The sequence below is a fragment of the Engystomops pustulosus genome, chromosome 4 (assembly GCF_040894005.1).
Source record: "Engystomops pustulosus chromosome 4, aEngPut4.maternal, whole genome shotgun sequence".
NCBI classification, from domain to species: Eukaryota; Metazoa; Chordata; class Amphibia; order Anura; family Leptodactylidae; genus Engystomops; species Engystomops pustulosus.
In genome coordinates this window covers 66,875,255-66,898,354 of record NC_092414.1, presented here as the reverse complement: position 1 = coordinate 66,898,354, position 23,100 = coordinate 66,875,255, and the positions used below count along the sequence as shown (strand labels likewise).

The following is a 23,100-nucleotide window of genomic DNA, read 5'->3' as shown; positions in this document are numbered from 1 at the left end:
CATTTGTTGACGTGGTTTCATGCTTTGCCCGTTCACATGCCAACACTTTTACCTCTTGTTGTTTTAGCCAACTGGGAACAGCTTATGTTTCTGCCACCACAGGTGCTGTTGCCACAGCTCTAGGACTAAACGCACTAACCAAGGTACTTATGTGTTTTTACTTATATCACCACCACATAGAGCGGCCACCCGGGACTTAGTTTTGGTAAAACCATGTGTCTGGTTTTTACATCATCCTGGCTGCCACTCTATGTGTCATTACTGTCAAATGATTCGACTTACTAATAGTCCATTTCATCACTGCTCACTTCTAATACTTCATGTTCAGCAGGTGATGCTTGATAACTGGAATATATGTAACAGAAACTGTTGAATATTCCATAATTCCTTAATAATTCATAGGAATAATCTGACTGTTAATGCTTCATTCATAACAGTGAAACTAGGATTTGGAGTCTTTACATGTATTAAATTGTGTGGTCAATCTCCCAGTATTTATTAGTGATGCAGTGTGCCATGCATGGAATTACATATCTTTTCTTACAGTGTTTTATTTTTTTTACAAAATGTAAAAAGGAAAAAAATATATCCTATATGGTAATTTCTGTAGTAGAAGGGAGTAAGCTCTATCCTTCCAAAGGGTTTATATTATTTCCACAAATTACTTCATATACAGAGGGTTAAATAAGTATCAAAAACGTCACCAATTTTCTAAGCAAACATATTTCTAAAGTTGCTATTAACATTGAAATCTCACCAGATGTGGATACGAACCCATCCAATCCAAAGTGGCCAGAAAAATCAAAGTTGTCCATAAATTAATTAATGTGTAAGGCTACATTCACACAAATGTATAGGGGACATATATACGCCCCCCTTACACTTCTATGGGATCGGTACAGTGCCGCTCCGTAGCCCGTAGAAAGATAGGACATGTCCTATCTTGATAAGTTATATGGCGCTGTATATTCCTATGGAGAGCGGCAGGATTACGGCGGGCATACATCGTGTGAATGTAGCCTAATAAGGAGAAATGACGAAGGGAAAAAATATTGAACATATAAAGAAATAGATGCAAAAAGCCATGAAAAGTAATGACACCAGCTGAAATTCATCAGTTATTAGAAAGCAATCCTGTCACTTATTGATAAATAATATCAGCTGGTTGAACCGATGAGCTATAAAATAGTGTTTCATGGTCTACAAGTACACTCGCCATGCAAGACTCCATTGCTAAACAAAAAGCATGTTCAAGACAGTTATCAACCTGTAGACAAGTCTGTGAAATACTGGAGGAATAAAGTCTATGTTCATATTGAACTCTTTGGCTGCAGTAATAAACTTCATGTTTGAAGGCCAAAGGGCATTGGTTATGACCCGCAAAACACAATACCATTCTTGAGGTTTGGAGTTGGGAACATCTGATGTGGGGATGCTTGCAGCATATAGCACAGGCACACATTATAGAGATTGAAGAGACATTCTTGATAAAAATTTGCTGCCATTTATTAGGAAGATGAATCGGGGGGGGGGGGGGGTCTCCCCTCTCCTGTCCATAAAGATCAACAGGGAAAGATAGGACATGTCATTTGGACATTTGCACTGTATCGCTTGCGCCTGTACATACGTTTGTGTGCATGCCGCCTAACTGCGTATTTTATCATCACGTTATCACCGCTACGGTGCGGTTTAAGCGCAGTACCACCGCTGCTGGCCGATAGATGTCACTGTTGTTCTGTGAGATGTGATGGGGTTTGTATTTGCAAACACTCATTGATTAATCATAACACATCCATAGGACTTGTATCAGTTTGTATCAACACTTGAAAGGATGCTACTGCCTAGATTGTATAGACTGCCTAGAAATTGGGTCGCACATGTATCTAGTTATTCATATAACTGCTCCGTATATCTCAGGTATAGTTCACACTCCCTCAACACTTGCTCTATAGACTACTACACTATACCACTGGAATTCCTAACAAAAATCTACACAAACAACAGCCCCTAGGGGGGGGGGGGGGGGTTGTAACACTAACTGAGGCATTTTGATATAAAATTGACATTCCTGATCGGTTGAATAATTTTTAGCCCATACAAGGAAACATCAACGCCACACAAGATATAAACAAATAGTTTTAATACAATACTTGGCGACTAATGGGTTTCAGTGAGGTCACAAAAGACCTTTATTGTAAATAAATTTCACAGCAATAGCACCTTAAGAAATATATTAGTGACACGTTTGATACTTATGTAACCTGCCAACTGTGTGCCCAGCACTGCCTAGAACAATGTCCTAGTAAATGGAATGACTTGTTGCAGTAATGACACGTGGTTTTATCATCAATGACCCAGAAGGTGAAGAAGGGGGGGTCGCTTAGAAATTTATCAGTAGATTATATCTTTTTTTTTTTTTAGTTTTACACAGGGTACTTGATGATTAAGTAGAATATTCTTTAGTAAAATATCCAGGTCGTTTATCAACAGAATTACGCAGAAACAGTCTGCGAGATTGGGACAAGCTGTATATGATCTGTATAGAAGACAATAACCTATTAATAATCTCCTCCGTTTTTTCTCAGCATGTTTCGCCACTAATAGGAAGATTTGTTCCTTTTGCTGCTGTTGCTGCTGCTAACTGTATCAACATCCCGTTAATGAGACAACGGTAAGAAATAACGTGTTGTTCAGGAACCTTTCTAAGGTGATACTGTGTTAGCAAGGAGGCACCCCAGAAGGGATTTGTACAATAAAGGAGTTTTCAAGATTAAGGATATCGATGACCTATTCAAGTAGCAGGTCGATTGGCGTCCGAATGTTGGAACGCTCACTCTGCAGTGCCAGATTAACAACAGGGAATGGAACTGATATTATAATTTGGGAGAAGTCATGTTGTGCTGGACTTGCAGCTCTGCGTAGGAAGCTGGAGTGAGCTGATTGGTGGTAGTCCTTAGTGTCTTTGGATAGGTCACCGGTATCCTTTAGATGGAAAACATGCAGTGCTATAGACGGTGTTCAGTAGAATTGTGTGTTGTTAGTAGCAGCAGGACTATATATTCCAGGATTGTAGGTAGACTTGGGGTGTTGGGGGAATCTCCTCACACCGCTATCTACTTTGATCTTGGAATTCAGCTCCCAAGCCATTCCTCTCTGCTGTAATATTTAACCAGAAAACTGCCACTGCTTTTACACAAGAGTGCAACAAATCCAGCTACAATCCTAGAATATAAATGCAGTACTTTAACTACCTATGAAACATACAGGAATGGTCACACAGATCTCCATGACTGCTACCTAACACTGTCTTCAGTTTTGTTTGGACAAACCTGATAAGAAACTCCAACTATTTTATCATATGTAGTACTAATACTAAAGCTGGCCATACACATTTCATCAATGGTATCTGAACCCGTCCTTAGGGTGTCCAAGCTTTCCGCAGAGAAACAGAATGTTGGATTTTGGCATTCCCATTCCTTTTGTAACTCCATGTATAGTTTTACTGAATTTCCCATGTGCATTGATGTCATGGTGTATGGATGTATGAAATGTGGATATTTGTAGTTACATTTTTAAAGTTTGACTGTAATATGCCAAAATGTCACTGTCTGGATCTGTGCAAGTTTTACAATTATAATAAATGATTTTAGCAACTTTTCTCATTGGGGGGGGAATAATGTAAAAATGTTGGTCCCAAAATGCCATTTGATTAGAGTAATGGTTCTTGCTTGCAGCCATTGATGTATTCACTTCTATGGATATGTATGCCTCCGGCAGTCCAATGGAAATGGCCTACTTGCACACCATTATACTTGTGATCATTGGGGATTCTGAGTGATCGGATATTTATCCCCTACCCACTGCATAGTAGATGGAAAATCCCTTTAAAGATGTACAGAGCTGCATGCATTGAAAGATAACAACAATGGCACTCTAAGTGAAATGGTTGTAGCACCTAACATATCTCTGTATTACAATGACAGGGAATTGAAATATGGCATTCCTGTCACAGATGAGAATGGAAACCGGATTGGAGAATCTGCCAACGCTGCTAAACAAGCCATCACTCAGGTGGTCGTCTCTAGGATTCTTATGGCTGCTCCGGGCATGGGTGTGTATCTCATGAACATGCTGCTTATGACTCTACTCTGGTCCAAATGCAGGGAAGTGTAGCAAGAGAGTCTGTATTATGGCAGAATGTATGCAGGAGCTGAGCAGAGTACCAAGAGACTGAGGCCTCATGCACACGAACAGAGACTGTAGCCCGGCCGAGCGTCTTGCCGGATGAAGGAGAGGAGGGGTGAACAGAGCACTTAGAAAGACTAGCGGCTGGCACCATAAAATGAGAAATTATAGGACATGTCTTTTATTTTTCCATGTGCTCACCGCACTGTGGTCAGGTGCCATTAACCGGTTAAGGACTGAGCCCTTTCCTGGTTTTTCATTTCCATTTTTCACTCCCCACCTTCAAAAAATCTATAACTTTTTTTTATTTTTACACGTAAAGAGCTGTGTGACGGCTTGTTTTCTGTGGAACAAATTGCACTTCATAGTGATGGTATTGAATATTCCATGCCATGTACTGGGAAGCAGGAAAAAAAATTCCAAATGCAGTGAAAATGGAGAAAAACGCATATGCGCCGTTTTCTTGTGGGCTTGGATATTACGGCTTTCACTGAGCGTCCCAAATGACAAGTCTACTTTATTCTCTGGGTCGGTACGGTCACGGGGACACCAAATTTGTATAGGTTTTATGTTTTCATACATTTACAAAAATTAAAACCTTCTGTACAAAAAAATTTTTTTTCTTTTGCCATTTTCTGGCGCTAATAACTTTTTTATACTTTGTTGTACGAAGTTGTGGGTGGTGTCATTATTTGCGACATTTGATAATATTTTCAATTACCATATATACTCGAGTATAAGCCTAGTTTTTCAGCACAAAAAAATGTGCTGAAAACCCAAACTTGGCTTATACTCGAGTAAAAATAATATAGGTTTTATGAAGTTTTTGTGGTAAAATTAGGGGCCTCGGCTTATACTTGGGTTGGCTTATACTTTTTATAGATTTTTTTACATTTTTCAAAATGGCAAAAAAGTGCCATTTTCGACTTTGGGTGCTATTTTCCGTTACGGGGTTAAACGCATTGAAAAACCGTTTATATATTTTGATAGATCAGGCATTCTCTGACGCGTCGATACCTGATGTGTTTATGATTTTTACTGTTTATTTATATTTATGTCAGTTCTAGGGAAAGGGGGGTGATTTTTAGGTTTTTTTATTATAATATTTTTTTTTTCAACTTTTTTATCGATCGATCCTACTATATACTGCCATACTACAGGATGGCAGTATATGGGGATTTCCCTCCTCATTCATTACAATGTGCTATCAGCACATTGTAATGAAGGGGTTAAAACGAAATAGCCTGGGGTCTTCGAAAGACCCAAGGCTACCATGGAGACGGATCGCCGCTCCCCCATGACGTCACAGGGAGCGACGATCCTAGGCAAGATGGCAGCGCCCATGCGCCGCCATCTTTTTGAGGCTGCCGGCAGCGATCGCTATGATAAGACCCGCGATCGTTGCTGGCACCGATTGCGGGTGTCAGCCCGTGAGCCCTCTCCATGCAGCAGGACCCGACCGCCGCCGTGAATACACGGTGGGCGGTCGTGAACCAGTTAACATGGGACTGTGATCACTATGCGCAGCAGGATCACAGTACCCATTACGTTCATGTGCTTGACGCCTGAGTCTTAGATTTCTGCCAAGGCCGTTCCAATGGGGTGAATTAATAAAAAGGAGTTGCAATCATGAATACCGTATATACTTGTGTATAAGCCGAAAAATTTGCTGAAAAACCTCACCTTGGCTTATACACGAGTCAATAAAAAAAATAAACTTATATACTCAACCTCCGGTGGCCCCGATGCTCAGCCCGGCTCCCCGATGTCGGCACGGCTTCTCTTCTGTCTTCCCCACGTCTCATCTTCTTTCTTCGGTCTTCTGTAACAGCCTGCATAGACTCGGCCATGTTATCTGCCAGCTGGCACATACTATGAAGTCAACAGCGGCCGCATCGTAGTATGCGCCTGCCGGCAGAGCGCACGTCCACGTCTCTACCAGCTGTTACAGAAGACCGAAGAAAGAAGAGGAGCCACGCTGAGCATCGGGGCTGCCGGAGGGTGAGTATATAAGTTTATTTTTTTAAAGTGCTGGGTGGGCTGGCTGTATACTACAGGGGGCAGGCTGACTGGCTTTATACTACAGGGGGCAGGCTGACTGGCTGTATACTACAGGGGGCAGGCTGACTGGCTTTATACTACAGGGGGCAGGCTGGCTGTATACTACAGGGGGCAGGCTGACTGGCTGTATACTACAGGGGGCAGGCTGGCTGGTTGTATACTACAGGGGGCAGGCTGGCTGGCTGTATACTACAGGGGGCAGGCTGGCTGGCTGTATACTACAGGGGGCAGGCTGGCTGGCTGTATACTACAGGGGGCAGGCTGGCTGGCTGTATACTACAGGGGGCAGGCTGGCTGGCTGTATACTACAGGGGGCAGGCTGGCTGGCTGTATACTACAGGGGGCAGGCTGTCTGGCTGTATACTACAGGGGGCAGGCTGGCTGGCTGTATACTACAGGGGGCAGGCTGGCTGGCTGTATACTACAGGGGGCAGGCTGGCTGGCTGTATACTACAGGGGGCAGGCTGGCTGGCTGTATACTACAGGGGGCAGGCTGGCTGGCTGTATACTACAGGGGGCAGGCTGGCTGGCTGTATACTACAGGGGGCAGGCTGGCTTGCTGGCTGTATACTACAGGGGGCAGGCTGGCTTGCTGGCTGTATACTACAGGGGGCAGGCTGGCTTGCTGGCTGTATACTACAGGGGGCAGGCTGGCTTGCTGGCTGTATACTACAGGGGGCAGGCTGGCTTGCTGGCTGTATACTACAGGGGGCAGGCTGGCTTGCTGGCTGTATACTACAGGGGGCAGGCTGGCTGTATTTTACAGGGGGCAGGCTGGCTGTATTTTACAGGGGGCAGGCTGGCTGTATTTTACAGGGGGCAGGCTGGCTGTATACTACAGGGGACAGGCTGTATATTACAGGGGGCAGGCTGGCTGTATATTACAGGGAGCAGGCTGGCTGTATATTACAGGGGGCAGGCTGGCTATATACTGGGGGGGCTGTGACCAATGCATTTCCCACCCTCGGCTTCTACTAGAGTCAATAGGTTTTTCCCAGTTTTTGGTGGTAAAATTAGGGGCCTCAGCTTATACTCAGGTTGGCTTATACTCGAGTATATACGGTAATAATCCTTATCCATATTATCCTGATATACTACAGGGGACAGGCTGGCTGGCTGTATACTACAGGGGGCAGGCTGGCTGTATAATACAGGGGGCAGACTGGCTTGCTGGCTGTATACTACAGGGGGCAGGCTGACTGGCTGTATACTACAGGGGGCAGGCTGGCTGTATACTACAGGGGGCAGCCTGGCTTGCTGGCTGTATACTACAGGGGGCAGGCTGGCTTGCTGGCTGTATACTACAGGGGGCAGGCTGACTGGCTGTATACTACAGGGGGCAGGCTGTCTGGCTGTATACTACAGGGGGCAGGCTGTCTGGCTGTATACTACAGGGGGCAGGCTGGCTGGCTGTATACTACAGGGGGCAGGCTGGCTGGCTGTATACTACAGGGGGCAGGCTGGCTTGCTGGCTGTATACTACAGGGGGCAGGCTGACTGGCTGTATACTACAGGGGGCAGGCTGGCTGTATACTACAGGGGGCAGGCTGGCTTGCTGGTTGTATACTACAGGGGGCAGGCTGGCTTGCTGGCTGTATACTACAGTGGCAGGCTGTCTGGCTGTATACTACAGGGGGCAGGCTGTCTGGCTGTATACTACAGGGGGCAGGCTGTCTGGCTGTATACTACAGGGGGCAGGCTGTCTGGCTGTATACTACAGGGGGCAGGCTGTCTGGCTGTATACTACAGGGGGCAGGCTGTCTGGCTGTATACTACAGGGGGCAGGCTGACTGGCTGTATACTACAGGGGGCAGGCTGACTGGCTGTATACTACAGGGGGCAGGCTGACTGGCTGTATACTACAGGGGGCAGGCTGACTGGCTGTATACTACAGGGGGCAGGCTGACTGGCTGTATACTACAGGGGGCAGGCTGACTGGCTGTATACTACAGGGGGCAGGCTGACTGGCTGTATACTACAGGGGGCAGGCTGACTGGCTTTATACTACAGGGGGCAGGCTGGCTGGCTGTATACTACAGGGGGCAGGCTGACTGGCTGTATACTACAGGGGGCAGGCTGGCTGGTTGTATACTACAGGGGGCAGGCTGGCTGGCTGTATACTACAGGGGGCAGGCTGGCTGGCTGTATACTACAGGGGGCAGGCTGGCTGGCTGGCTGTATACTACAGGGGGCAGGCTGGCTTGCTGGCTGTATACTACAGGGGGCAGGCTGGCTTGCTGGCTGTATACTACAGGGGGCAGGCTGGCTTGCTGGCTGTATACTACAGGGGGCAGGCTGGCTTGCTGGCTGTATACTACAGGGGGCAGGCTGGCTTGCTGGCTGTATACTACAGGGGGCAGGCTGGCTTGCTGTATACTACAGGGGGCAGGCTGGCTGGCTGTATACTACAGGGGGCAGGCTGGCTGGCTGTATACTACAGGGGGCAGGCTGGCTGGCTGTATACTACAGGGGGCAGGCTGGCTGGCTGTATACTACAGGGGGCAGGCTGACTGGCTGTATACTACAGGGGGCAGGCTGACTGGCTGTATACTACAGGGGGCAGGCTGACTGGCTGTATACTACAGGGGGCAGGCTGACTGGCTGTATACTACAGGGGGCAGGCTGACTGGCTGTATACTACAGGGGGCAGGCTGGCTGGCTGTATACTACAGGGGGCAGGCTGACTGGCTGTATACTACAGGGGGCAGGCTGGCTGGCTGTATACTACAGGGGGCAGGCTGGCTGGTTGTATACTACAGGGGGCAGGCTGGCTGGTTGTATACTACAGGGGGCAGGCTGGCTGGTTGTATACTACAGGGGGCAGGCTGGCTTGCTGGCTGTATACTACAGGGGGCAGGCTGGCTTGCTGGCTGTATACTACAGGGGGCAGGCTGGCTTGCTGGCTGTATACTACAGGGGGCAGGCTGGCTTGCTGGCTGTATACTACAGGGGGCAGGCTGGCTTGCTGGCTGTATACTACAGGGGGCAGGCTGGCTGGCTGTATACTACAGGGGGCAGGCTGGCTGTATACTACAGGGGGCAGGCTGGCTGGCTGTATACTACAGGGGGCAGGCTGGCTGTATACTACAGGGGGCAGGCTGGCTGGCTGTATACTACAGGGGGCTGGCTGGCTGTATACTACAGGGGGCAAGCTGGCTGGCTGGCTGTATACTACAGGGGGAAGGCTGGCTGTATACTACAGGGGGCAGGCAGGCTGGCTGTATACTACAGGGGGCAGGCTGGCTGTATACTACAGGGGGCAGGCTGGCTGTATACTACAGGGGGCAGGCTGGCTGTTTACTACAGGGGGCAGGCTGGCTGTATACTACAGGGGGCAGGCTTGCTGGCTGTATACTACAGGGGGCAGGCTTGCTGGCTGTATACTACAGGGGGCAGGCTTGCTGGCTGTATACTACAGGGGGCAGGCTGGCTGACTGTATACTACAGGGGGCAGGCTGGCTGGCTGTATACTACAGGGGGCAGGCTGGCTGGCTGGCTGTATGCTACAGGGGGCAGGCTGGCTGTATACTACAGGGGGCAGGCTGGCTGGCTGGCTGTATACTACAGGGGGCAGGCTTACTGGCTTTATACTACAGGGGGCAGGCTGGCTGTATACTACAGGGGGCAGGCTGACTGGCTGTATACTACAGGGGGAAGGCTGGCTGGTTGTATACTACAGGGGGCAGGCTGGCTGGTTGTATACTACAGGGGGCAGGCTGGCTGGTTGTATACTACAGGGGGCAGGCTGGCTGGCTGTATACTACAGGGGGCAGGCTTGCTTGCTGGCTGTATACTACAGGGGGCAGGCTGGCTTGCTGGCTGTATACTACAGGGGGCAGGCTGGCTTGCTGGCTGTATACTACAGGGGGCAGGCTGGCTGGCTGTATACTACAGGGGGCAGGCTGGCTGGCTGTATACTACAGGGGGCAGGCTGGCTGGCTGTATACTACAGGGGGCAGGCTGGCTGGCTGTATACTACAGGGGGCAGGCTGGCTGTATACTACAGGGGGCAGGCTGGCTGGCTGGCTGTATACTACAGGGGGCAGGCTGGCTGTATACTACAGGGGGCAGGCAGGCTGGCTGTATACTACAGGGGGCAGGCTGGCTGTATACTACAGGGGGCAGGCTTGCTGGCTGTATACTACAGGGGGCAGGCTTGCTGGCTGTATACTACAGGGGGCAGGCTGGCTGGCTGTATACTACAGGGGGCAGGCTGGCTGGCTGTATACTACAGGGGGCAGGCTGGCTGGCTGGCTGTATGCTACAGGGGGCAGGCTGGCTGTATACTACAGGGGGCAGGCTGGCTGGCTGGCTGTATACTACAGGGGGCAGGCTGGCTGTATACTACAGGGGGCAGGCTGGCTGTATACTACAGGGGGCTGGCTGGCTGTATACTACAGGGGACAGGCTGTATATTACAGGGGGCAGGCTGGCTGGCTGTATATTACAGGGAGCAGGCTGGCTGTATATTACAGGGGGCAGGCTGGCTATATACTGGGGGGGCTGTGACCAATGCATTTCCCACCCTCGGCTTATACTAGAGTCAATAGGTTTTTCCCAGTTTTTGGTGGTAAAATTAGGGGCCTCAGCTTATACTCAGGTTGGCTTATACTCGAGTATATACGGTAATAATCCTTATCCATATTATCCTGATATACTACAGGGGGCAGGCTGGCTGGCTGTATACTACATGGGGCAGGCTGGCTGTATACTACAGGGGGCAGGCTGGCTTGCTGGCTGTATACTACAGGGGGCAGGCTGGCTTGCTGGCTGTATACTACAGGGGGCAGGCTGGCTGGCTGTATACTACAGGGGGCAGGCTGACTGGCTGTATACTACAGGGGGCAGGCTGACTGGCTGTATACTACAGGGGGCAGGCTGACTGGCTGTATACTACAGGGGGCAGGCTGACTGGCTGTATACTACAGGGGGCAGGCTGACTGGCTGTATACTACAGGGGGCAGGCTGACTGGCTGTATACTACAGGGGGCAGGCTGACTAGCTGTATACTACAGGGTGGAGGCTGACTGGCTGTATACTACAGGGGGCAGGCTGACTGGCTGTATACTACAGGGGGCAGGCTGGCTTGCTGGCTGCATACTACAGGGGGCTGGCTGGCTGTATACTACAGGGGGCAGGCTGGCTGGCTGGCTGTATACTACAGGGGGCAGGCTGGCTGGCTGTATACTACAGGGGGCAGGCTGGCTGGCTGGCTGTATACTACAGGGGGCAGGCTGGCTGGCTGTATACTACAGGGGGCAGGCTGGCTGGCTGGCTGTATACTACAGGGGGCAGGCTGGCTGGCTGGCTGTATACTACAGGGGGCAGGCTGGCTGGCTGGCTGTATACTACAGGGGGCAGGCTGGCTGGCTGGCTGGCTGTATACTACAGGGGGCAGGCTGGCTGGCTGTATACTACAGGGGGCAGGCTGGCTGGCTGGCTGTATACTACAGGGGGCAGGCTGGCTGTATACTACAGGGGGCTGGCTGGCTGTATACTACAGGGGACAGGCTGTATATTACAGGGGGCAGGCTGGCTGACTGGCTGTATATTACAGGGGGCAGGCTGGCTATATACTGGGGGGGGGCTGTGACCAATGCATTTCCCACCCTCGGCTTATACTAGAGTCAATAGGTTTTTCCCAGTTTTTGGTGGTAAAATTAGGGGCCTCATCTTATACTCAGGTTGGCTTATACTCGAGTATATACGGTAATAATCCTTATCCATATTATCCTGATAATCTGTGTCAGTGTATGATATAAGTTAATAAATCTTCAAGTTTTGCTGGAGCGATGCAACAACTTTTCATTTATGCAAAATATCTACAACTTTGCTGGCACCCACCATACTTCTGTGTAGTCTGCTGCTTACCATTCCAAACATTTGAGGTGTCTTACTAGAATTAGGAGAGATATACAAATTATCTAATACATCTTATCCTTAAAGTGACCTCAGTTATTCTCTTCATTTCTAGCAATTCCTCCATTTATAATGAACAGTTTGGAGAAGAAAGCATTCCTCAAGGTAATGTTGCCATTTTAATATATGTACATTGGTTGTTTTAAGCTTGGAGATTGTCTTCCCTCACACACGTTTTCACTTATTTTTGTATTTAGCGCTTTCCATGGATGAGTGCCCCCATACAAGTAGGATTAGTGGGATTCTGGTAAGTACATAGGGTGTGATGAAGTTGTTTGTTGTATATGGAGGAATTAATGGGGACTGGATGATAAAGTGATCACATCAACAAAATAATACACAATTCAATGGCTCTTGAGATGTAAAACAACATTGCCTTTTATCTTTGCTATCTTCCTCAGTGTAGTCTGTCCCTGCAGCAGCTGTTCTCCCCTGTTCCCTATCAGTTTTTCCACTCTGCAGAACTTTCTTTTTCTTTCTCTTTCTCTCTGTACCTCGAGCTGTGTCATACACTCCTTTGCAGCACCCCTTCCCCAGCCTCTGCTCCATCTACTATTTTTGAATCTCACATAACTATTTCGCTGCTGGTTTCTACTACTAATTACATGCTGCAATTTCCTCCATGTGAGGGAAGTTGCCATGCTCATCACTGTAAGAATCCTGTATGTACACATTATGCAGTGTTTAGTGGATATCCCTGTAGGAATTTAACTAGATTTGCTTGAGGTACTTTAGTTACTTCATGAGAGAAAATTAAAGGCATTTTCCCAGGGTGGATATGGCCTAACTTGCTCATCGGTGGGGGTCTCAATGATGAGAGTCCCACAGGTCAGGGGGGCCAATGTACCTCTGTCGGACCCCTTGTCGCTACCCGAGATGAGTTAAGCAGAGAGCCGCACATGTCAGTTCTGCTCCATTCATCTCTAGGGAGCTGACAAAGATTGCAGAGTGTGGAAATCTATTTTCGTGATCTCATCACAAATGTTTCCTGGGAAAACCCCTTTAAGCATCATGAAAAGTGAGCGCAGCTTATTGGCTCAGCTTCAGGGAAGATACAACAAGAGGTTAGTGTCTGCCTATTTTTCTGATGCTTTGAAAGATTTTTGAAAAGCAGCCCCAGAAAAGAATAGCATAACTCTGGAAAGAAAGGGCGAGCAGCACATTATGGGCTTGGTTCTGTTTGTTTTTCAATGAGAAATCACATATGATATATGATCTTTTAAATGAATATACAAATGTAGCCTTCTCAGAAATCTGGGCAAGGTGTATACAATAGGTTCTGACTACTGCAGATGTAAGCTTTTGTGTTTTATTTCTATTTTTAGCTTGGTATTTGCGACCCCACTTTGCTGTGCATTATTTCCCCAGAAGAGGTAAGTTATTATAAACACTAACTTAAAGAATTACATTCAATTCTAATGTAAAAGGTGTTAAGGTTTAGTTTACATTGCAATCGGAGCCTCTACCTGCAGGACTGGCAGATTTCACTGCTAGAATAGTGCAGCATCCAACTTGGTCCCCATTTCACCATGGCATAAGCCTGTACAGAGGTTTCCAGTCAAGAGATTTCTAGAATCACAAAACAATGGGGGGGATTTATTGATGCACTTGCGCCACAATTCTGGTGGTTTTGCACCAAAAATTGCTGTCTAAAATAGGAACCAACAGTTGTATACTGCACCAGAATACATCATCACAGATGGCTTCTTATTACAGGCAGTCCCTGCTTCTTTAGGTTTATTCTTAGTTGAATTCGTATGTAAGTTAGAACAGGCACATTTTAGAAGTCTAGCTCAGAAACCTTTTGGTCCAAGTAACAATTGGATTTTCTAACTTTAGGGTTGTCATAAGAACAAGGATTATCAATGTATCTTCATTACAGACACCTTTGATAACTGTTACAGCTGATCATTGTAGCCTGGGGCTAAAGTACAGTAAATTTCCAACATCCAGAGGTCCGTCTGTAACTAGGATTTGGACTGCCTGTATTTCCATCACAAAACAGGAGGCTTAGATGTCATTTTGTAGCCCATGGCTTGTGGTGCTGTGGTTATTAGGACGGGCATGTAATGCAGCAGTCTTAATAAATCACCCCCCACTATGTTTAAACCCTAACCACTTGTTTTTTTTCTTTTACTAGTGAACATTTTGTTAAAGGCTTTTACTGTTGGGCTGACCTTGTTGATAATGTCTATGGTCTCAAAGGTTACACTTTTGTTGTTAATTAATAATTTCTCTCTCTTACCCAGCTCAATGTCTGTGTCCCGGCTGGAGCCTGAACTGCAAGCACAAATTAAAGAGAACAGCCCGGGCCTAGAGAGAGTGTATTTTAATAAAGGATTATAATCCTAGCCGCTCAACAATCCTACAACCCTCAAGACCATGCCTGCTCAGAAAGTAAATGTTGTGGAACTCATAGGTGAAGAAATCAAGTCCCTTTCAAAGAGGAATACAAAGTATTTTTTATAGGTTAAAAAAAAAAGTTTGTTTTTATTTTTAAATAAGTATTATTTGACCGTACAATAGACAACATTTCATTATTTTGTACAGCTTAAGGGGGTTGTAGATTTCAAGCAAACTTAGTATTTATGGAGATGACTATGGGTTATTAGGGAGAGTTAGGACACATACAAATGGAAAGCAGTTAGTACATGATATTTCTTGTATAAGTGGTATATACGGTAAGCTTCATGAAAGCTCTCCTCAATATACATATATATGTTTTTCATCACCACACATGTCCATGAGCTATCTCTGGTTTTGCAGCTCTGCTGTATTCACTTCAAGGCTCCTTGCACACCAACATATGCTCAGCCGGGGCCTTAGCCTGGGCGAGCATAGAGCCGCGCAAAGGAGCAGCCAGCACCGTAGCACGGCAAAATATAGGACATGTCCTGTGTTTTTCTGTGCACGGTCAAGGTGCGGTGAGACAACGTATGCCATAGCCATCAATAGGGACCAATATCCGGCCGCAAACTGCATGAGACCTAAAAAGGTGAAGCTGCATAAGCGGACAGAGCTCATATACATGTTGCCACTTGCCATCCCCTTCCAGGATGAGTTTGCTTTAGTTTAGAATAACAATTACCCATGAATTGTTGCACATATCCATACTTGTTTACATCTGTATAGAACTTTCAGACTGACCTGTCAAGAATACAGCCAACAATCTGTATATTTGCCTTTTCTATATGGTTTATTGCACATGAATCTCTTACTAAATAGCCAATGGGGATCATCATCCTGACTGCCAAAGGTCACTTAGCGGTGACCCAGAAACATAAACCACCAAGTGCACAGGTTGCCAGAGCCTTTAATATAGCACAACGTTCCTATATATTGTTAATATAAGTAATAGTAATAAAAGCACATTGCCTTTTTAAGTGGAGAATACACAGCTTGCCCTTTCTATGCAAATTACCAATATGGTAGCATGCTGGCCGCATCCTAGGACGCACTTCTGTGCTCATATGCACAGCTACAAAAGCCAGCAGCACAAAAATAGAGGAGATCTTATCCAGAGACTTCAGTTCAAAATGGCAAAACTTCAAGAAACGTGGTTTTACAATTTTAGTATTAATGCAATACATGTCTAAGCTGCTGACTAAACTGGGACCAAATATAAAATATGGAAATCCAGTAGAGCAAGAAAAACACTCCTTGATAGTATGGTGACTACATACATTGGTCAAGCTCTGTTGACCCTCCATCTACCCTTTTACCTGAAATGTCCATTCCTGCCTGTTAGAGAATGTTCATTACGTTAAAAAAAAATGTATAAAATCTTTTACATAATATGCATCTTACGTGTGAGGACATTACCCACAATGTACTGTGTGTTTTATTCATCTATATCCTACAACTTGTACTCCACTTATCGCGATCATTGCGTTCTCATCCACCCTGTGTAAATGCTTTCAGAGTAACTAAAGCTTTGAAGCATTGCAGGAATGAATAGAGCAGGTGGTAATAGTAAACTTTGTAATTTACTTTATTAAAGTATAAAGGTAACCTGTCACCACACTAACATCCCCCACAAACAGTACCTCCTTGTGTAATATGTATGTCCCCTAGAGGTCTTTAGCATATGTTTGTGGACTTGGGAGTTTGTGGACTTGGGAGGGTTAGTGAGGTGACTGTGTCCCTTTTTAGCAGTGTATATAAGTCAGCTTTCAGGTACACTGCTCACTGCAGGAGAAAAAGCAGAAAAAGGCACAAATAAGCTATTTAACTTAATGAAGTATATTACAAAGTTTACTATTATCATCTGTGCTATTAATTTATACATTATTTTGTCAAAAGTTTAGTTACGTTTAAAGGGAGCCTGTCACCAGAGACCTCATTTTCACTAAAGGCAGGTTAAAGGAGCCCATTACAGCAGGATTGCTAAGATGTCTTTCTGCATTTTCTGTGCATTTTTATTAGAAATATAACTGTGTGTTTAACTTACCTGGCTTCCTGACACTTACCTGGCTTCCTGACACAATCCTGTGCTGAGTCCTAGGTTTATTTTGGTTTGGATGCATTTAAAAATGTGACTTGTCTGTGCTGCTCACTCATTCCTCAGCTTTCAGTCCCCACATATTTGTGCTCCTGTACAGCTACTCCCTCCCCAACTGATGTCAGCTCACCAGCTGTGAGTTCTGTCTTTGTGTGAGTGAAAGAGCAGGAGGGAGGAGGGATACAGGAGCACAACGGTGGAGGCTGAAAGCTGAGGAGTGAGTGAGCAGCACAGACAAGGCATGTGTTTTGGTTGAAAAAAAAAAACAAACAAACAGACCTAGAACAGGATTCTGTCAGGTCACAAGGTAAGGTATAATACACAATTATATTGTAATGCAAATGCACAGAAAAGGAAGAAATACGTCTTTGCAATCCATCTGTAATGGGTTTTTGCAATCTGTCTTTAGCGAAAATGAGGTCTCTAGGGACAGGTTCCCTTTAAGGTCCATAGCTGCCTGCTGTGCTTTGCTGTCTCTATCAGTCCCTTAGTGAAAGAATAGTCCAGTGCATAACTTGGTGGGTAGGTGACAAATCCATAACAAGTCAAAGCATTGCAGCTCTAGATCCCATCCATGTGTGCTTTCTGCACAATAATGATGAACCTTGACTAGACCGATGAATGTCTAGAAAAAGGATCAGATATCACTGCTGAATGATTATTGCACGTATCTCCGGTGCTAAGATTGAGCCCCTGATGTCGGCCTGCCTGTTCTATTACATATATAAGCTCCATGTTCATAAACAAGTCATGTGTCTGCAGAGGTTAAGTAGAAATTACTTTGGAGAATTATTTTATGGCATTCTAGTTTTTGACGTTATTGTTGTTGTTACAGCTTCAAAGGAGAATTCGGCTACACAAGAACACGAGAATAGTTTTTTAATGTAAAATTACTTCCCAAGAAAATACCCCAATTTTTTTAGAAGTCCCCAGGGTGCTCCCTTGTTGTAAATGAAACAATTCGATATGTAGAATTTTACATAGACTTAGGAGTTTATAATCGTATCGCAATGTAAACAAGGAGATACCAATGTCAACTGTGTCCAAGTATTCTACAGGCTGCAAAGGGGATCGTAAGGCTTAATATGGTCCTTAATTTCTGCTGTGACGTTATTGGGTCCACAAGTCCTCCTGGTGCAGATCCTGAGGCAAAATATATAAATGTAAATATAATAAATGGAACAAGACACCTAGAACACAGGTTATAGTGCTTGTAAAATATAGTATAAATCCCTATGAGCGGCTTTATCCTGATAGGGAGAAGTAAAGCACTGGACATGACATATAGCACACTGCATACCATTCTGCAGAAAACTTTAATTTGATATTAGAGTGTTGAAATGTCAAGTTAAAGTTTGTTCCAGCTGTAAAAATTCATACAGTGACGTTCTACTGTAAACTATTGGGAAATTCTTGTGAGACAGATTGTTTTTGAAATGCTGTAGAAAGTGGGATTAATTATTTAGATAACATTTAGAAAATTTTAATATACTTGTCTTCAATGACTATTAAACTACACAAAGTATAGTAGTGATTGGTGAGTAGCTTCGAACAGAGAAGTGAAACTGCATGGATAGTTATTGAGAGTTATAGTTAAGCTGAATTCACACCAGTCTGATGCTCTGCTTCCATAAAAGTGGTGTGTTAGGCGTGTTATGGGTGCTGCTTGCTAGGTGCATTATTAGTGTCCTTACCCTGTTTCCCCTAAAATAAGACATCCCCCGAAAATAAGGCCTAGTACAATTTTGTTCGACTTAGAAATATAAGGCCTCCCCTGAAAATAAAACCTAGTATATAAGGCCTCCCCTGAAAATAAGACCTAGCGGCAGTCATTGCAGCAGCTCACCCCATGACATATATTAGTATTAGGAAAGCTTTTAGATGCTGCAGAAGGTTGTGACATGGGGAAGAATTCATGGAAGTAAATCACTGGCTGTTACCCTGCATGTGTGATCCCAGCAGCTACCAGGATAAGAAGGGTCATTTATGGAAAGTGCTTTTACCAAACATGAGAGATAGGGGCCAATGATTCTAATAGAAATGGAGTCACAAGACATACAGCATGAAATTCAGAGTTTGGAGAGTCATAAGGAGGTTAGAGAAGTTTATTTTTTGTTTAACAATAAATGTGAATTATTTTTCATGGAAATATAAGACATCCCCTGAAAATAAGATGATTACATTTAAACCAGAACCAGCTAAATATTTCTTGATGCTCAGATTATCAGTAGAAAGTAAAGTTTCTGTAGCTCCTATACCGTAGGTTCTCAAGACTTCGGGGACTATACAGGGTATATATGAAATGCTTAGAATACATATGGATGACAATTTTTTTTTTTTTTTTTTTTTTTGTACGTCGCTTTTACACAGCCTCGCCTTCCTGTGAGTGAGATATTTGGTGTTTTATGGCTTGGGATCTTACTTGATTCAAGTGATGTCATCCAAGATATGTAGATGTCTTGTTTGATTTCCCAGTAACATTTTTGGTGCTTTTTAAGGATGAACAAGACTTTAGGGAATAGGGTTGGGGGTTGGGTAATAGGACTTTAAGGATCTCCTTCATAAGCTAAAGGTTGTGAACTACTGGAATTACCGGGGGATGAAAGCTGACTTAGGGACTTCTACAACCTTGTTTTTGTGATCTTGTATTTTGTGAGTTGTGCTTTAAACAGAATAGATTAACAATTAGATAAAAGTTAGTGAGTTTGGCTGATTGTGACATAATATGAATGAATGTACCGTTCCATGAAGCCTTGTGTGGGGAACGTGTATCCATTTCATGTGCCATTTGTGTATAGAAAACATTGAACGGATCTGAAGCTTTTCTCATCTCTGAGTATGCTTTATGATGCTCACATCCATCTTAATTGTTTACTCGAAAATATTAACTTTTTGTGTATGATAGATGTTACATTTCCAAAGCTTTATCATAAAATCTGTTCTAAAAATTGCAGTTTCAATGGATGACTGTCAATAAATAACATTTCCTCATTGACTTGGGATTCCAATGTCTTTAACTTGTAACTCAGGGTTTGGCAGATAATGCAATAATTATATCCAAGATTACACTTTACACCAGTCCACCAACTACCTGGCCTACCGGAGTATGGAAACCAAACATTTATTGCAATATGTGCTATTTTTCATAGTTTTCACAAAGCTTTATTTTTCTTCTGACACAACTGTGTTGGTATATGTGCATGTCACTGATTGGAGGGCTGTGTGTATGGCCTTAGCATGGGTCCCTGATCTTAGTGAGGTCCACAAGAAACTTGGGGCAAACTTTCTTGTATGTGACCGGCAACCTTTTAGTCCAGTTCTCTGAGCAGAGGACCTTGGGGGAATATTTCATGCACTTACACATAGTGCACCAGTGCAATTCTACTCCAGGTCCTATCTGTGTAGAATTGTGCTTGAATCCAAGTGGCCAAGGACAACTCCATTCACGCTCTCCACTCCCGGTAAGATAGAAATAGTGCAACAGGTACTGTGACTAAGGTTTATGCTACAAATCTACCCACATGTTTTTAACAAGCTCCACATGAAACCAGATGGTAAAAGAAAGGGTTTGAAGATATTCCAGTCCTTTTCTGTCCTAAGGATTTCCAGGTTAAAACACTCTGTTTAGATGTGTAGGTTTTTTTTTTTTTTTAAATCTCTAAGCATAAATTTAAAGGGGTATTCTAGGAACAAACATAATTCATATTCAAATGGGTCTTTAAAATCTAATGTAACCGGTTGTCATTTTGCTCTCCTTAACAGGAAAATGCTGTGATCAACAATTAAAATGTCAAAATGCTATTTTCCCATTAAAGGAAATCAACCACGTACAAAACATTTAAAAAACCTACAATTTCTCACCTCCGCTCCTCTTCATCCCAGCGCTGTCCATCGCTAATCTCGACACTTCGGTAAAAGCTAGAAAACAAACTTATAATAAGTAGCACGAAGCGCAGGGACAAGACGTCCGGCACTCTGGGCTGCTAATTATGCACAAGTGTATGGAAGAAGGTGACGTCAAGCGAGAGGTGTGTATTCATGCCCCTCGCTTGATGTCCCCTCACAGCATGGGAGAGGGAGGTAGTAAGGGTGTACATAATTAGCAGCCTCTCTCCTTGCTGCAAATTATATCTTTCTTTTCTAGGTGATCCCGGTGTGTCAAGGTTAGTGGCAGCGGTATCAAGATGAAGAGGGGCCGGTGTGTGTATTTGTGGGTTTTTTTAAAATGTTTTGTACATGATTGATTTCCTTTAATCAGTCCATTGATTTTGTCCGTGTAGAGGAGACACAGGACAGAAAATGGCTGCTAGTCACATGATCACATGACCTTCCCAGACAGGCGCAGGACATGTGATGTGGACATCACTATATTTGGCTGTAGTCGGTTGCTTGCTGTGCATCCAGTATGGCAGTGTTGAGATTCCTGTCATCTCAGTAGGGCAATGTGCAGTGATGGCAGTTACACACATAATTACTATGGTAACAGAGCAAGACAGACTGTAAGATCATCACTGGGAGCAGAGCATAAGAGGGAGGAGCTGTTAATGAGAACTGAGGGATCATGGGAGTTGTAGCTGGTGGCCATCTTGGAGACAACGTCACCTACTTTAGAAAGCCCATAAAATTTTGTGACTTCCCAGAGCAAACTATTTTCAGTTTTGTTCTATTCATTTATTTATTGCATTATGGGTTTTTGTGTCAGGTATTCCTGGAATAGCTCTTTAAGATTAGAAATTGAAAAGCTTTGCTCTTGTCCTATTCACGTACATTCAAGTTATGGCTTGTATAAAAACACCATTTTTTCAAATCTCTCAGACCCTTTTGAAGACTTTATTTTGGGGGTCTATATTGCTGGTCTATAGATGAGAGTTACAGATGTATACATGAATTCTGCTCATATAGACAGATGCATATGCAAGCAACCAAACCCCACTCCAGCTTCTGTACATGAGCTCTCAGGCTCCTTTATTTTAAGTTTCTTTAGGGTCTTTTTTTTCTACACAGGGAGTCCCCGGGTTACATACAAGATAATAAGATGAATTTGTATGTAAGTCGGAACTGTATATTTTATCATTGTAATCCCGGGCAGAACATTTTTGGTCTCTGTGACAATTGGATTTTAAAAATGTTGGGTTGTCATAAGAATCAGGATTAACACTAAAGCTTCATTACAGACACCAGTGATAACTGTTACAGATGTTTATTGTAGCCTAGGACTAAAGTACAATAAATTACCAATATCCAGCGGTCCGGTTGTAACTAGGGGTCGTATGTAAGTCGAGTGTTCTTAAGTAGGGGACCGCCTGTATATATAAAACCATGAGACTCCCACAAACTCTTGCCATCATCTTTATTGCACGCACAATTTCTTTATTTTCTTTGAACCAAAGAACATAAAAACTTGAGAGCCCAAAGCTTCAGTCTTTTAATGTTTTTATCATTTGTAATCATTTTTGTTGTATGAATAAAAGAACAAACTGGAAACATAATTCATGTAATTGTAAAATATTTAAGAGCGAGAAAACTCCAAGTAATGTGCAATAAGATCTAGAACTGGGAATACGAAAATGTGACTTTGTCTGCCATGTTATCTAAACAATGTTATACAGTGAACAACTGCATTTTATGTTACGTATAGTGGTAAGAAACTGTTAGGAAACTCTTAAATGTTCTGAAATCTCAGTTTAACTAGTTGAAATATAATAAAACCAAGGCTGGACAAATGTGATATTTGTTTGCTTGATTCGTTACTTTAGTACAAAATTCTCGGAATCTGGATCACTACAACATTCACTTCACTTGACTGCTGAGGAAGATCTGGTTTTGAGAATAAGTACCAGGAGTTATGTACATAGAAATCCAGCACTCAATCCAACAATGTGAGTTGTAGATCATCAGGGCAGAATTGGGCACTAGAGAGGGGTTGTCCTCCGGAGAATGTAATGCTTTCATCCTATGCCAAACCACTGCAAGAGACTGACAGTGTGTTACAAACTAAAGGAGAGGGCCATAGAGTCACAGGGAATTTAACATTGGATTGCCACAATTTTTGTCCTGACAGTTTTTGCAACTTTTTGACCCCAAAAAGTTGCAAGGAGTATTTGATGCCAATCAAGCATGAGACCACTGACTCATAAATGTATCATTCTGTTGGCTAGTGTAAGGCCAGATTTATGAATTAAAAAGTTGCAAAGCCACCCCATGACGTATGTGGAAAAAGTCCAGTCACAAAACTTACTTTTGATGGGACATTGACATACAAGTAGTTGCAATGGTGAGGAATGGGTTGCATTCTATATAAGAGAGGGAACACAGTCCTTGGTGGTCTTTCTTTTTGTTTTTTAGTGGTAATTTTTTTTCTTCTTTTATTTTAGTACAAACACATTACAAACATATCTTTTGCAAAATCCAATATATCCAACACAGTTTCAATT

The 23,100-nt window shown here is 44.3% G+C and overlaps 1 protein-coding gene across 1 annotated transcript in view; it reads left to right on the top strand.

The window, feature by feature from the left end:
• SFXN1 (sideroflexin 1) overlaps positions 1–22,394 on the top strand; it is a 37,241-nt gene extending 14,847 nt beyond the window's left edge. Inside the window, exons 5-11 of the mRNA XM_072146155.1 lie at positions 68–143; positions 2,586–2,671; positions 3,984–4,111; positions 12,221–12,270; positions 12,363–12,412; positions 13,491–13,538; positions 14,415–22,394. Coding sequence (XP_072002256.1) covers positions 68–143; positions 2,586–2,671; positions 3,984–4,111; positions 12,221–12,270; positions 12,363–12,412; positions 13,491–13,538; positions 14,415–14,511 — 535 coding nt within the window. The 3' untranslated portion in view covers positions 14,512–22,394. The remainder of the gene's footprint in view (positions 1–67; positions 144–2,585; positions 2,672–3,983; positions 4,112–12,220; positions 12,271–12,362; positions 12,413–13,490; positions 13,539–14,414) is intronic.
• The last annotated feature ends 706 nt before the right edge of the window (positions 22,395–23,100 follow it).